Raw genomic sequence first — 16,550 nt, forward strand, 5'->3', positions numbered from 1 at the left:
TTGCGTGACAATAATACCCTCTGCAGCGGGCACTACGTTGATCACTCGGGAAAGACCCAGTAGGAAACTATCCAAATGGATGAGTCAGAGCAAGGAGGTTCATTGTGATGTGGGAGACACTGCCCTCATTAAATGAAAGGACTTTGTTTAAAAAGTGCAGCCAATCACTCAAAAATAACGTGATGATATTAGCTGATTAGCCCACTGCTCTGCATACACACTGTTCAGAGCAGCATCTTTAAAAACATAATGAAGGCTCCATGATGAACAATAGTAAAAAAATAATAGGTTAAAAAAAAAAAAAAGGTTCCCCTTCAATTTGAACAATTCAATAAATAAGAAAGCACCTTCATGATAGGTTTTAAAAATTGGGCCCCAAAATTGTTAAAGATAACACTGAATGTTTCGTCAACCTTTTCGCAGTGTCCCAGTACAGCTTTGAGACTCATGAGCTTTCACTGCCCATCAGAATTTACTGCTACACAATGTTTATAAGATTCCCCCTTTTGTGATTCATATAGCTGAATTTTAATACACTCCATGAATATCACACAAATCTAAAGCCACTACAAGAAGTACAGCACGGTAAGCCAAACGGAGCTTTCAGTTGTTACAGTTGTAATAGTTCACAAATATGGATTTTTTTTTTTCTTTGACTGGCATACTAACAACTAATTTATTATTGAAATTATTACTATAAAATTGGTGCAGGAGTAGTAAAGCACTGGCTGTGCAAGTTAGAGATTGTTTCACAGAATCATAAAATTGTTTAGGTTGGAAAAAACCTTCAAGTTCATTGAGACCAACCATTAACCCAGCCCTGGCACTGACCCATGTCCCTGAGAACCTCATCTCTGTCTGTTCAACCCCTCCAAGGTTTCTTGTCCTGAGGGGAAGCAAAACTGATCCCAGGATTCGAGGTTTGGCCTCCCCAGTGCTGAGTATTTCTATTCTAGAGACCTCACTGTACTATTATCATATTTGTGGACAAATCTGCATGATGCCTTCTAGGTTTTAATTTTGGAAGCCTCAGAACAGCTCTGGCTTAAGAAAATGACTCCTAATGAAACAGTTTGTTGAGCTACAACCAGGTGAACAGACACCGAAAACATAGGCAGAGTCTGTGTGCTCACAGGTGCCCCATTCCCGAATGTATAAAGCATTTCAGAGGTAAAATATGTAGAGAAAGAGGCATCCTACAGAAATATCAGTGTTAAAGATATGTTCTACTAACAAGAGATATGTGTAGTGTGAACCAACAGAAAGAATTGCCTCTTTCCATACCTGGCGACAGGCTTGTGCCCACCTTGTATTTTACAATAAATGGCAGATTTCATTTAGCAATAGGCTCCAGACACACAGCAATACAAGGCAGAATTTTGCACCATTTTGATCATGTAATATCTGACAAAATGATGGCTAAAGGGCATCGTTAGTGCTTCTCATAATAAGGTTACTTAGATGATACTTTCACGTTTTGATATATACACCTATGAAATTGTCATGACTTTTTCATTTATGCTACTGCAATATGTTAAGAAATCTTCATATGTATGAGGTTTACAGGCATTTTCTTTTCAGCATCAAGTGCTGGCTGTTGCTATGGAAACAGACGTATTCCCTCAAATACTTCTACTCTTCCTGCTTTAATCATCTAAATTGCAAGTGATTCATACAGAGAAATATCTTTGTTCTTTTTCTTAGGAAATGTGATACATTTCATCTTCTTATCACTTACACTAGTATAAGTCCACAGAAGTAATGATTTTGCTCTGAATTTAAATGTTACAAGCTGGCTGTTAGGCACACATTTTGAAATTATTTTAAAATTCAGTACAACTTCGTCTTATTTTTTATTTTAAAAACCCTACAGTCTGCAAGAAGAAGGGAAAACACATCTTACTTAACGTTGAAAGTCTTGAGACTTATACTCACTTTCCAATTGCATTGGGCAGAATCGTAAGCTGATTGTCATCGACTTTTAGAGTTGTGAGCCTTTTCAACAGTCCTATGAAACAGGTAAGGAAGAAGTAATACAAAAACAGTTCACATTCATCTTTTTGCTTCCTGTAATCTCACATATCCTTACGCAAACAATGATTTCTAACACTGAATCACGTTGACTTAGAATTCTAGAAGACATCTGTATATAGGACAGTACACACAGACATTCTTGTTCCATTGAAAACACGTTTCATCAATATGAAGCACTGATTAAATGTTAAGCTGGACTGTGAACTGCAATATTAAGTGTATTTCTGGAGTCCTGAAAAAAACCTGTAAAAACCAGTATCCTAGGTGTGTAGGAAGAGCAATATTTCTACTTATCTATTAATGCATCGATTGAATTCAAGTCCTGTTGCCTTGATTAGAAGGTGCTTAGGCCATAACAGGTCATTAGGGAAATTATCTAAAGTACATACTACATTTATAAAGCTTCACAGGGTAGACAAAAACCCAGAAGTAGACTGAAAGCCAGACTCAATTCTGAAGGCATTTGTATATGCAGTTAATTCTTACCATTAAAAGAATTACTACTATATATCTAAGTACAAGCAGATGCGTAACTAGGTAACATTTACCAAGAAGAGAATGAAACTTCTGCTTTACCAGCATGTAGTAGGAGAAAACAATTCAAAAAGAGAGAAAAAAATGGGAAAAATATTGCATTACGGTGCTAGAAACAGAGCTTGAAACAGATTTCCACCTTCTGGAAGTTATCAACATTTCACAATCTGTTTTTTTCCCTGAAAGAATTTTGGATATACTGAAATAGGATTTTTAAACTACTATTTGAAACTAATGTTGAGAATAAATTAATCACCAATATAGAGAAAAATGTTAAACTGAATGTGCCATAATAGGAAAGCTGAAGCAAATGAAAAATATAACGAGAAGGGATACTAGGAATAGTACTCATTTCAATTGCGGAACATTTTCGCTGAAAACTTTCAAAATCAACATGTTCCAAGAATCATCTAGGTTTCAACAACATTTTCTTGTAAGAGGAAAAAGGTTTCACCAAACTGAATTTCAGCAAGCTCTCATCTGAAATTGCAGTATTAAAATAACTCTTTTTGCTTTTCTTCTGTTAAATCTATTACCATTCAGTAAGAGGAGTTTGGAAACGAGAACTGAATATATCTAACTGCAAGAATGCATAATTCAAAATGTAAACATTTATTCATTTTGTACAGGAGCTAAATGCCCTCTAAAATCAATTTGCATATGCATATCAGAAAACCACATAAAGCAAAAATTCTAGAATTTATGGTGAGATGTAGAAGACGTGTAACAGACATCCAGTAACATGCATGTGGCACGGTGTTATTAGTTAGCAATATATTTTGAAGTCTTAGCTAAGCTGGTTTTAAATCAGGGAATTTAATGGTTCCATGTTCAAAAGGACACACTTCAGAAAGTGAAAAAGAAGATGAGCGGACCCATGGGCTGGAAGCAACAGAGGAAAGACATCAAGTGTTTCCAAAGAAAAAAAGAAGTGATCAAGACTGAAATGGAATATCCAGATGTATAGACTGATAGACATACAACCACTTAGCTTCCAGAATTCCTATATATTCTAAATAATTCCCAAATTCTTTGCATGCAATATAGTCCAAAAAGAAAATGAATAGTTTGAACTATTTCTTTGTTTAATGCTCTCATATGGAACTGCACCACTGTAATCAAGAGCAGCAATTTCCCTCAAGAGTTCCACACTGTTAACGTAATCACTGATATACTTACTTTCAAACTTGGATCAGACCAGTCATATCTTTCTTTGCCTATTTTCTTTAAAATAGTAAGTGAGAGTAATCAATACGTTCTAACCAGGGATATTTTTCCTGACTTTACAAAATGGTCTTCAAGGCCTGTCCACAAACAGACATTTCAAACTCCTTTGGAATTTAATGACAGTCCTTGTTCCAGCTATTCTGAAGTCCCATTATTACAAAAAAAAAAAAAAAAAAAAGTAAATATTTAAATGAAATCCTCTTTTGTAAAAGACTACAAGAAATCCCAAGCTTTTCTCACCTATGGAGTCTGGCAGTTGCTGCAACATGTTGGATGACAACAGGAGATCTTCTAGTCCTTCACATCCCGAGATGTCCAAATCAACAGTTTCTATCCTGTTTTTTGACACATCCAGGTACACGAGCTGTTTTAACTTTCCTATAGACTTAATAGCATGTTACAAAGAGTTACTTGAAGAGACACACACTGCTTGTCAGGTAATTAAGGTTAATTAAAGACAAACAATAGCAATACAGGGTTATACTGAGTTATCTCAGCACCCTTTTAACCAGATCTGTTTCACTGAAGCAGTGTCGAGGTGGTCCAACAGCCCAGAAAACTGCAAAAGGAACTGTACCAAACCAAATGACACATGCCAAACTAATTACTGTGTTCCAGGTTCATTAAATCTGCTGAAAGCTTGAGTTCTCAGCCACACAGCTATATTTCTTCTTGATTTGGCCACAGATCCAAGGGACATTTATCCACAGTTCCCATCTGCTCCTATAGGCAGCCCCAAAGGCCACAGAGGCCAGGCAGGCAGGCAAAGCTTTTCTGCACCAAACTGATCCTCTGAATTTTATAAAATCTAAAACTAGACTTTAGATATTCATAGTTCAATTATGAGCAGTTAAGCACAACAGTGCACTTTTGTGAATACAGTATTTAACGACCACTATAACCTCAATGAGCAAAGTGATCGGAGTTTTGCCCTAATTTCTTTGAAAATCTGTGCAGAATGGAAAAGCTGAAGCCTGGAGAAGCAACCTGCTGTGGGATTCATTATCATAAGATGGTCACTTCATCCTAGATGTGAAATTTCACCAAGAAAATCAACAAAATGATGCTGTTAATTTCCTTAAATGAAAATCTGCAAGTGGAAGAGCAAAGAGAGGTCACTGCTGCGCCTGGAGGAAATGAGGCGAGTTTTTGTATAAAGGGACAATCTCCCTTTCAGCCCAACCTTTACCATTCTACCCACGTTAATAGCTTAATACAATCTTTGTTTCTAGCACAGGCTACTTTTTAAAAACTGAATTATCAACATCAGAAACCTGACAAATCTCAATCTTAAAATCAGATACCAGTTGCTATTTTCTTTCTATTTTTATCAGTCAAAATTTAAAGCTAATACGAACTGGTTTAAACCCCTTGTTTTGGAGAAGGCTTGCATAAAACATCATCTAGAGTCTACCAGAATCTGGTTCAGGGAACATGAATTATTCCCTGAAAATAATTACACTCCTTGGGATTCAGTTCCACAACCTACTGAAGATCTTCGACTCTAAACACCCTCTCCAGGGATTACAACAGCTCCGCACAACATCTTACACTGGATATATTGACCCATTTCATTGTGAATAGAAAAGAAACAGAATAAGGGTTAAAATGTCTGTGCCCACACTCTTGTATATCTGATATTTCTTCTACTCAGCCACACTGCCCCAACAATACCGCAATATTGCTGTGCTTGATCTCCAGCTGGTCTCAGTATCAAAAAGTGGTTCCAATATCGGGGTTTTTTTCACTAACAAGGCACTCAAAAAGTGGCTATTTGGACAGTGACTGAAAATGATCATTTTCTATGCAAACATCCTGCTTAACACAAAAGATGAATGAAATCCATTTATGACAAAAAACAGACATTGCTCAATGCAAAAAAACTGAATTTTGATTAACAAAAGTGCTTTCTAGGGGAATATATCTTCATTCCACTGCCTTAGAATTGCTTTTAATATAATTGAATCTGCACACACCAACCGGGGTGGTTTTGTTTCGATTACTTAATATTTCATCTTCCTCCTTAAAACACGTGGTTTTTATAAAAGTGCTAGTTAACGCATGGTGACTGAGAAGGCAATCGGAAATAACTTCCCCTCATAGCAAAAACCACACAACAAATACAAGAGGCACATCCCCATTTCAACACTATATTGTAATAACACAACACTTAAAAGGTTTTCATAGGCATGGCTATTCTGAGACTTTCATTTCTTGATAATGATTAATGACTACATGAACTAGGAACATGTATCCACTCAAGAAAATGCACATGCATTTATTTACTGCAAGGTAAATAGTTCAGTATATCACGCAATAATTTCAATACATAAAATAAATGTTCATACCCCAGGTAGTACTTGCAAAGAATTATTGTCCATCCACAACTCCCTTAGATTTTGTATTTGTTCGAGAACCTCAGGCTGAGGAAAAGAATATAGCATTATGGACAGTTAAATAAATCAGTATTTTTTTAGTTAAATATAAATATTTTTTTAAAAGATTCCCTCTTCACCTTCTTGGTTTTTACTTTTAATAAACCACATCAGATTTTCAGATAGTTAATGACATAACAGAACGCTCATTTCATTTCACCACTGCTGTTCTTTTTCAAAATTTGTAAAATTTATGAACCCTTTGAAAAAGAAATGAATACAAAGAACAACAGTTTAGAAGTTGTTCTGCACAGTACCCTGTCAGGATGCAACTGATGAACAAGGCAAACGAGAGAAGTGAGAATCGTGGAGCTCCAGAAACAACACACTGGAAAGAACAACCCAACCTCATCCTGCAGCACGTGCTGAACTCTGCATTTTGCATGATTAATAGTCTTAAAAATAGCTTAACAGAGGCATATTGCTGAACTGTCTCCAGGATATACCACATTCATGTACAATTTAATGTCTGTAATTGTCATATTCAGTAGTTAAAATATTGGTATGTAATGATAAAGTCTTGAAATTACAATATTAAGCTTTAATGGAAGATGTTAGATTCTTTTCAACACTGTAGGATATTAGTGAGTGAAACTGAAAAAGGCAATTCCCCAAATCATTTCTCATTCATTCCAGCTGTGAAAAGCAAGAATTCTCAGGTCACAAATACTTCCATGTTCCAGCCTAAGTGGTATTTTTCTTTTTCATGAAACAATCACAGGTAAAACAAGACTTAGGATTTGCCTTGGCTCTGTAAAGTTGTGGAGATGTTTTTTGAAGTCTGACAGGAATGGATATGAAATATTTTGTTTGGTAATGACTCAACCAGATGCTGGAATTACTTCAACACAGTAAGAAACAAATGTTTCTGTTTAGCACCACGAAGGAACCTACTGAACTGAAGAGCTCAATCCCTCAGTTTCCATGTTATCATATAATGTGTTTCTATTAAAAAATGATTAGTCAATAGTTTGAAGATAATTTATTTTGTCTTGACTAATATTATTGAAATTTTGTTGTCCTTCAATGGTTAAAACCACTTCTAATTTCCAGGCTAAATTAATTAATGGTCATTTTATACTATTTGTTCCTGTGATGACTAATGGTTCTTCATTTCTCCAGAGTGTTCACTGACTGAGGTTATTAGAGATAATAATAATTTCCCCTCTCTACTGTAATTTTCTTTTAAATCCCTCTCATTAGGCAGTCTCCCTTCTCAAAGGCAACAGCCCATTCCTACGTTGTACATATTAACAGCTTGAGTTGAAATTGCTTGAGTATGGACTATGGCAATCCATAATGCAGATGAGATCTCACTAATGTTTCGATAAGTGGTATTAAAAACTTCTTAATTTGTCTCTTTTAGAAATGCTTCTGCTGACACATTTTTGCTAAAAGCATATTACACTTTATCTTCTTTCCCTTTTCTCCCTACCTTTAACTATTTTCTTCCAAAACTCCCTCTGAAGCCTGGCTGCTGACTGAAGACTCCTGGAACCTTCTGCCATTTTTTGACATTTGGAAGATTTCAAATCCTTGCCCCACACCTCGTGATTTAAAGCCCCAGTTCTCTGGAGACCTGGACACAGATTAGTTATTCCCTTCCTTGATTTCATTACACTTGAATATGACTGCTAGTGAGGAAGTGAATCTCTATTTTAGGAACCCATAACCTATCTTGTGATTTGTATAATCTTGTTTCCAGAACATGAATGAACAGAATTACTTCATTTTTGCAAGTACCTTTCTGCCTAACCCCATGTCTGCTGCTCCAGACTGTCTGGAGCACAGAATCCTCCAGGCAAGGACACTCAAAGAATTAAGCTCTTCCACACCACCACAGTGCCAGGCAGTGTTTTTCTCTAATAAGAATGAAGGTTCTGTTGAAACTCAAACCAGATTTTCAGAATCCATGAAAACAGGACTTTTGGATTCTTTTTTCCAGGTGATCTTGGTCTAAACTAGCACCACTTTCCTACGACATCTCTGCAGATGCAGATGGATGTTGTTCCCTTGCCTCCCGGCCCAGTTTGCTTCTAGCTTTTGATTCTAGTTCACACATTTTTGGACCAGCTTCCTGAAAAATACGTCAAATCAGGGACTCTTGTCCTAATGCCATTATGGGGTCACTGGACTCCTGATTCCTCATTCTTAGAGCACAGTATGTTACAGTGGAAAACACAGGGTGATGTTCAAGTCACTTAAAGACTACGAAACCAACCCACTCCCCAAAAAGACACAGTCTGAATTCAGGAAGCATACACATATTCCTTTTGAGCAAATTTCCAAATACCACTTCTGAGGATTTTTATTCTATTTGTCTACGCAAAAGATTTCTAATATCAATTAGAAAAATGAGTTAAAACCATCCATTTTCTCATACATAGCTCTATAAATCAGTAAATATTAACAGGTTTATAGCCACAACAGAAGAAGACAGCGCGCTCTCTATAAAGCAGACACAGACTCTTTGCTACGTCTTTCTACTACTAGATGACATTTCGAACTTTGTGTAAAGTGACATTATCTTAATTCTAATTAAAGCTGCAGGAAGTATCATCCTCATAAAATTGGATGCCCTGATTCACTATTTTTACTAACTGTTCTTCTACAACCCTGGAGGAAAGATGGTCCAGCCGATGGTTTAACAGTCACTGGACAGGCACATGCAGACATTTATTTTGAAGTCAGTGCAATAGTGAGTGTTGCAGTATTCATTTGTTGTCCTCCCAAACAGCCCTGGCAGTGCCAGGTCTCAAACAGGATGAGGCAGCAGCTTTTCGAAGTTTTGTTTCTCTCCTGCAGGATGAGCTCTCCTTAAAAACAGGCTCAATTTAAAGCACAGTTTAAGCGCCTCATACTGTTTCTGAAAAGTGTCAGTTCCTATAGGTGTAGTAGAAACACGACTCAAGGGAACAGCAATTTGATTATTTTCTACACGGAGACCAGAGAAAATCCTCAAAGGTGCTAAATCTCAGTGAACCTCATTCTCACCTTAGAGGTGAGTTAGGGCCAGAAACTGCTTTTGGAGGCCAAACTTTACTTCTGCTAATAGTAATTGCTAATATTTGCAGGAAATAATGATAGAGAATAAGAAATTAATACATAGTTGACACGAGTATTTGTCCTGAGATCACCACGTTGAAGTAGTCCAGCAGTAGCAAACTGCTCAGAGTGAGAATCAGCTGTGACCTTGACCTGAGCCCCAGAATCCTGACGTAGATGTAGTTTTTTTATCAATATTCACGTCACAAACTATGATACATCTTCTATTCTACAAGGAACTGTGACCATAGCATGTGGCCACAACACAATAATGCCTTTTAAGTTTAATGCCCCATGCACAGAACATCCCAAAGACACAGGCTTTCTATGAAAAAATGGTGCACTTCTTACCAGCTCAGAAAATTCATTATTGCCCAGATCAAGCCTCTCCAGTTGTGTCAGTTTGTGCATTGACCTGTAACAAATTAGGAAATATCCAAGATGAGATTTTTACTTGCAAAATGTCAGTCAAATTTTGTTTCGATAAAAATAAAGCTCAGATGAAATTGTTACTGCAGAAAGAATCACGTCAGTTTGATGCTGATGTAAATGTGAACAATATACTCCAGGTTTAAGACATGAGCAAAAGATCTTGAACTAAAAAAACAGCAACAATTATTTCAGTAGAAAAATAAACATAAAATCTGGTATAATTTTGTATAGCTGCTCAAGGAAAATGATCCATGTTATATTTATAGGCAATTGAAAGTAATATATATATTGTGACATTTTTGATACAGATTTATAAATTTGTTACCAATTTCTTTATAAACCACTAGAAAGTGTTTTGGGTCTTCACAGTAAAAGCTGCTGAAGGAATAATGAAAATATTTTCTAAAGATAAACCAGTAAGCCTCAGTATGCGAGAGTATCTGGAAGGCTGGGGCCACTCAGGAGGCGACAAACGTTCCGCCAGCAAAACACCTGGACAAGGTGAGAAAAGCATTCCATTTTATCTGTAATCTTCATTAAAATCATAAAGAACAGTGAAACAAGTTTTTAACCCCTCTGGTGCTCTAACTGCACTGTCATTCTCTTTGGAAATGTCTTGCAAAAGCTGACTTAGATCTTACACATCCAGACAAAAGCCAAGTTTGTTAAACAAACCTGCAATGCTCTGAGGTCGGCTCATTTACATGCCCTTTCCCTGAAAATAACACAAACATCCCTGAAAATGTTTATGTTTGGTCTAACTTATTCTTCCTAAAACTTTCACTGTTGTATCCTAATTGATTTGTTATTTAGTTTAGATTTCTCATATTTAGAAGTATGATGCCTTCACAATAGGGAAAAAGATACAGGAAATGTGATGCATTGTTAATAGTTTGTACAAAGCTTGTACTCACAGGCAGTATTGCAATAGTAATTTTGACCTCATCATTCTGCATTAAAGTCAACAACAGCTTCTAGTGATTATGACTCCCCAAATCCCTGTTAAAAGTGCTCAAAATCCCCAGCCACAGGACTGAAAATACCTGAAATTGGAACTGGGAACTGAGCTTATTGTCCTTCATTATTTGCAGATCTAATTACTGTTTATGCACACATCAAATTATATAGTTTGAAATGTGAAACTCTGAAAGTCTTCAAAGAGGAAGGGAATGGCAATAAAGTTACAATCGAGTTGGTAAAAACTTGGGTTTTTCATACTATATTCTACCTTTGAACAAAACTTTACAAAGTTTGGTTTCTACTACTGTAAACTCATCATGAAAGGCAACTTTTAAACATTACTTTGTGTAATTTTTACAGTCAGACCCATAGTTTCAGAAACGGTAACATTTATCTGGAGGCAGATTAACTTCAGTCAGCTGGTAGTATATCAAAAGATAATGCACACTGCCAAATGTACCCAGTGGAATATTAGATAAGATTTTTTATCAGCTTGTGATATTTTTATCTCCTTCATGTAATTACTTAGATTTTTCTTATTAAGAAATTCGTTATATTTTTTATGTGGGGTCATTTTATAAAGGTGGAACAGGAAAGGTGCAATTATGAGTAATGCTCAGTTAAATATTCATTGCTTAAGTGATGTGATGTGATATAACGGATGTGCTAATAAAACATGCAGCCAAAAACTTCACATACATCTTTATCCATATCGCATTTGGATCTATTCTGCCATTCCTAAGTACCTGCAGGAGCTACATGGAGAAGACCTGATTCTTGGCTATTGACGTGAATCTCATGGTAGGTTCAGAATATGGTGGATCTTTATTCTATTGTTTTTACACACAATAATGGAACATGGTGCTCAAAAAACTACAGATGCATGAAAACCAGCATAGAGAGATGACTGAATATTTGGTGAAAAATTAAAATTGATCACAATAGTTTTAAAACATTCAAGCTCCATGAATTATAACTCAAATTATATAATTCAGTGGTATTAATTATAAATCACGGTAAGCACATCCATTGCCCAGCACAGCCTTCTCATGTTCTTGATGCCTTGTCTACACGTTGTGAACACTTCAGTAAACCAGTAAATATGTCTTGTCTTTACAACTTAAGGCAAAACAAATTAGTTTATTGCCATTAATTATTTTAATGAAATCATGGTATTCTCATGGTTTTCTGACCAATGGGAGATGGTGATTACACGAAGGTTTTTTCAAACCTTCATTCACAAACTTCTAATCCCATCTGAATTATTCCCACATACGAAGAACTGTATCCATAAATAACAAAAGCATCTCTAACAGGTAAAAATTCACGACTGAAAAGCAGCTGTGTCAGAGACACAACTACATTTACACAATGAGAATACAAAGAATGAGGTAATATAATACTACTACACAACGTATTTTTTTTGGTTTAGTTCTACAAAGAGTGGACTGAGAAAGTTTTAAGAGTTATATGTAACAACACACAGAGTTATACTTTCATATGAGTTTATGATAAATGGATACCATTATTTTCTGAGGAAATAAAAAGCAAATAAGGGCAAATGTTTTGCCATTACTGGATTATCTGCTGCCTTAATTTCAAATAATGTTTTCTCACACTTTTGCTGTACACAGTAACCTTTATTTCAAAGTTGTTAAAAAGTCACATTCAGGAGTCTCTTCCAGTTTCAGTATTTTAAACCTTGCAATGTACCTTTAAATTCATTAATTAATCAGTTCAGAAGTTCCACTGTAAAATTAATACTTAATGTTAATAGTTCACCTGTTGCAGAGTAGTTAAATCTTAACCAGAGCTAAAATCTTGACATGATAAAATCACAAAGAGCTATTAACTTATACATCCTGTAATGGATTATAAGGAAAACTCAGTGAGACTTGCTTGGGAGACTTTACCTAATTCTGTATCGAGGGCCTAAAATAAAAAGCACCACAAAGACAAAAGTCCTAAATACAGAAACTGGAAATCAAGCTCTTACATGATTCAGTCATAATAAAAACACATGGACACTGAATTTCAGAAAAAAATTGTTTGCTTGCAAATGTAAGAATTTTTTAAAATCACAACACTGACTTAAAACGTTGCCTTCCACATAGGATCCTCAATTCCCACCACTTCTTTTTGTGGTGGAAATGAATCCAATCTCTAAAATGAATCCTGTAGTTCAGGACTCAGTTATGAATCACTGTACAAATGGAAAGGTTTGCTCAACAGATTATAGAGAAAGGTGAAATCATCGTAGTTTTGACCCTCGTTTACACAGAAATTTCTTTCCCAACACAGCTTTCAAATGGTTGGGGAAGGGCATTCCAAATTTCAGTTCAGATCCACTTCTGCTTAATTGAGTACATAAACAAACAGAATGTAGAGAAAAAACTCAATAGCCAGTGCAAAGCTCCTGGCAATATCAAGACTTTATGAATATTTTTTTTATCCTTTCCCCCCCAAAAAACACCTCATTTTTTTCTCTTTATATAGTGCATCCACACTCTGGATTCCTCTGCCTTCCTCCTGATAACATATACAGGCACAGCATGACCCTGAAATGTCCCACTTTGCTTAGGAATCACCACTACTTGAAGGATCCTTTATATAGAAAACTGAAAATTTAACTTAACATTTGGTATTTTCTACTTCATGATGTTAATCTCTGAGAAATCTGGAGGAACACTATCCAGAAGATACCAGAAAACATGTGCCCACTTGCAGGATTAAATTCCCTCAAATAAACTACCATCCCTTTTCCAGAAAGCAACGTGTGTTTATTCCCCTTGCATCCCTCCTAAAACGCTGATTTCAATGGACAACTTGAACATATGAAATTCATGTCTGCAAAATTTCCAAGTGTATCTAGTTAAAAGTGTTCAAAACACAAGTAACATCAAACATACGGCTGCTCTGTCAGTGAACATCAGAATTAATATTCTTTGAGGGAAGCAGAAGCTTCGGCACGTCCGGGTTCACAGGGTAAATACTCCCTCACAGCCACTAAACCTTAAGCCAAATTCACTTCCAGTAAACTGTATGTGGCTCTGACGATATCAATGATTTTGCTATGAGATGTCTGCATTTGGACAGAGAAACACAATATATTAGTAATGCAGGTGACATAATGCCAATAATAATTGCTCCGTGTTCTGGGACAAATACACCTGTGTAACAATGATGACCCCAGGACCCGCTGCAGTTCTCTAAATTCAAACCCGACTCATTTGTAACCACTGCAGCACTAATCAACTTGAACATGTTCTTAGATCAATCTCCAACGACAAACACCTGGGATCTGGGTCTCCACCATCCTGCACACTGAGGAGAAGCAGCCCTCAGTTCCCCACTACTAACAGTTGACTAAAAATAACTGCTGTTTCACCACGATATACAATTTATTATCCCAATCTCAGGAATTCAGCATGTGCTTTTTGCTCTTATGTACTAGTTCCACGTGGAATGAAAGAACATAAAGAGGAGAGACCTACTTTTAACCCGCAAGACTAAAAATGCAGGTTTGGTCCTGTTTTCCCATTTACTTTGCCAGAGAGCAGGAAGAAGACTTAACTTCAAATAATGAATAATTAACAGGGACAAACCAAGTTCAAATGATGCTAATGAATATATGATGATTAAAAGTTTACTGAATCAGCTAATTCAAAAAACAAGAGTAAAAGAGCCTTACTCTCAAGACAGGTTCCTTATTTAGTAGTCCTTTTGATTCCTGTTTCTACTGAAATATGGCCTAAAGACAGCGAGAAGTCATATCAAACCCAGCACTATTTCTAAAGGGAAAGCCAGAGAAATAAAATCAGGATGTGCTAGAAAAAGACAAGGATGAATCTGAGATTAAAAAAGCTATTTCTTCTCCCAGAGTGTCCCTTACTTGAGACTTGGCAAAAAAAAATGCCATTACAGCCTTTAAACCACAACAATTAAGACAATTTTTTTATACAAGTTTAACACACCATAGATGTTGGAAAATAATCCTTACAATAAGAAAGCGGTATAATAGATTCTTCTGCATCTTCTCTGAGAAGTGAAACTATTTAGTTTAAAAAAGCCTAAAGGGAAGATATGTAGTGGTAGCTGCTTATTAAAATATTGGCAATATTTTACTAATGTACTGCCAAAGTAGTAAGTCTTCTGGAATATGGTTTATTAAACTCTGCCAGAGTTACTATTTGAAGAAAACAGGTCATCATGAATGGTGAAAATATTTGTAATCTCAAAGTGTGGGAAACAGTTTACATCTTTATCATAAACTAGGAAGGAAGTGGAACAGCATTTCAAAAAATAGCAGCCTAAAGCTAAGCTTCTAAACCTATATTTAGATGCCTCTGGACAGATTCTCAGCTGATCCAAATTCTCTGTTCCACTGACTCCAACACACTTAAGACAACCTGTGATTTTTGCAAATCTACTTCCCAAAACAACATTTTGGAAGTGCTAAGGATGTTAGGAATAGAAATGTTATTGAAGTCAATAGGACTAATGGTCTTAAGTCACAGGAATGCTTTTTACGATACCATTTTCAGGTTAGTGGAAATAATAATAATCACTTTTATTCAGCAAATTTCCCATCTGAGAACAGGTAATCAATTGTGACATTTTCAATGTGTGAATATCCTTCTGAATCTTCAGTGGCTCATTCCTGCTGAGATGAAACTGCAGAAACAAGCAAGGCCACATCTGCCAACAATGCAAAATGTTGATACTTCTCTTCAAAAGTCAAACAAAAGTGGTATTGAAATAGGGAACAAGAGCAGAACAACTTTACCTGACAGGGTTACAAACAATACTGTGATAAAACACCAAAGATGCTTTCACTTGTGTGATCCATGCTGGTTTTCGTACCCAAACGATGATTTAAGAGGAATGTCAGCATTCAGCACACACGTCGTGTCTCTGCAGAACTGACTCATCTCTATTATTTCACTACTTTCTCAATTTGTAATAAAGTCTGAGATACAGAAGGGCAGAAGAGTTGAACTCTCCCCAGGTTTAGATACATTCAATTTGCAAACTTAACCTCTGCAAAACATCTACTGCTATTTCATACGTGTTCTGCCAAGGAAGAATCTAGTCTCCCTCACTTTATATTATTTTTAAAACAAATTACTGTGTTCTTTTTACACAGTTTTTGTGGTGATGCTTAGAAACCTTGACCCTTTGATCAAGTATACACAGTCTCACCGCTTCCAAGAAACAAAAAGAGTTACAAGTAATTTCAACAAATACGTGTTCATGATAATTCCAGCAGGAACAGGACAACCTCCACCACTTTGGTTTGTCTGCCCAACGTTGCAGTTGCAGGTAACTGGCACATCATTTGGTGCCATCTACACAGGAGTTTGGTAGTGGAAATAATTAAAATTTTGGCATGCACAGCGCAGCCTGTAATATTCTGGTTCATTTTTCAGTTGTGAAAGAGCTACAGTTTTGCTACATCAGGGAATAAAAGAAATAACATCCTTTTTTTTTTTTTTTTAACTTAATCAGTTCTTAAAATAAATAAATTGCCCAAGGGGATGGGAGGAATAAAAGAACATGCGTACTCCCCACCACCATGCTATAGAGCTGCTGCTTTCTATGGTTCTATCTCTAAATTTTGGGGGAAAGAAATAAATGGAAAGAAATGCATAGAATGTTAGAGAAAAATGTCAAGTTTTCACACTGCATTTAGAGAAAAAAATAAAAGTACACTTGGAATTCAAAGAAAAACTCAATTTGATGAAATTTCATAAGAGTGAATTCTTCTGGGTGAAAAATGGGATTCTTTGTCTTCCCCCTTAAGTTTTTGTTACAATATATATTTAACTGTGAAGCTGCAACACATACCTTCATTATATATTCACCAAAACTGTTTTCACACCT

The 16,550-nt window shown here is 36.1% G+C and overlaps 1 protein-coding gene across 7 annotated transcripts in view; it reads right to left on the bottom strand.

Annotated features, from left to right (window-relative positions):
* Nucleotides 1–16,550, bottom strand: part of LRRC7 (leucine rich repeat containing 7) — a 137,930-nt gene that overhangs the window by 48,839 nt on the left and 72,541 nt on the right. For 6 of the 7 annotated variants that reach the window (XR_010474252.1, XR_010474253.1, XM_065071918.1 and 3 more), the window contains exons 7-10: nt 9,627–9,690; nt 6,144–6,218; nt 4,036–4,180; nt 1,936–2,008 (exon numbers count right to left, since the gene is read on the bottom strand). Coding sequence is in view for 5 of the 7 variants with exons in the window: in XM_065071918.1 (XP_064927990.1) it covers nt 1,936–2,008; nt 4,036–4,180; nt 6,144–6,218; nt 9,627–9,690 (357 nt within the window). In the remaining 2 variants the exon portion in view is untranslated. Of the gene's footprint in view, nt 1–1,935; nt 2,009–4,035; nt 4,181–6,143; nt 6,219–9,626; nt 9,691–16,550 lie in introns of those variants that run through there. The other variant, XM_065071920.1, reaches the window with a different exon arrangement.

The sequence above is a fragment of the Columba livia genome, chromosome 8 (assembly GCF_036013475.1).
Source record: "Columba livia isolate bColLiv1 breed racing homer chromosome 8, bColLiv1.pat.W.v2, whole genome shotgun sequence".
Taxonomy (NCBI): Eukaryota; Metazoa; Chordata; class Aves; order Columbiformes; family Columbidae; genus Columba; species Columba livia.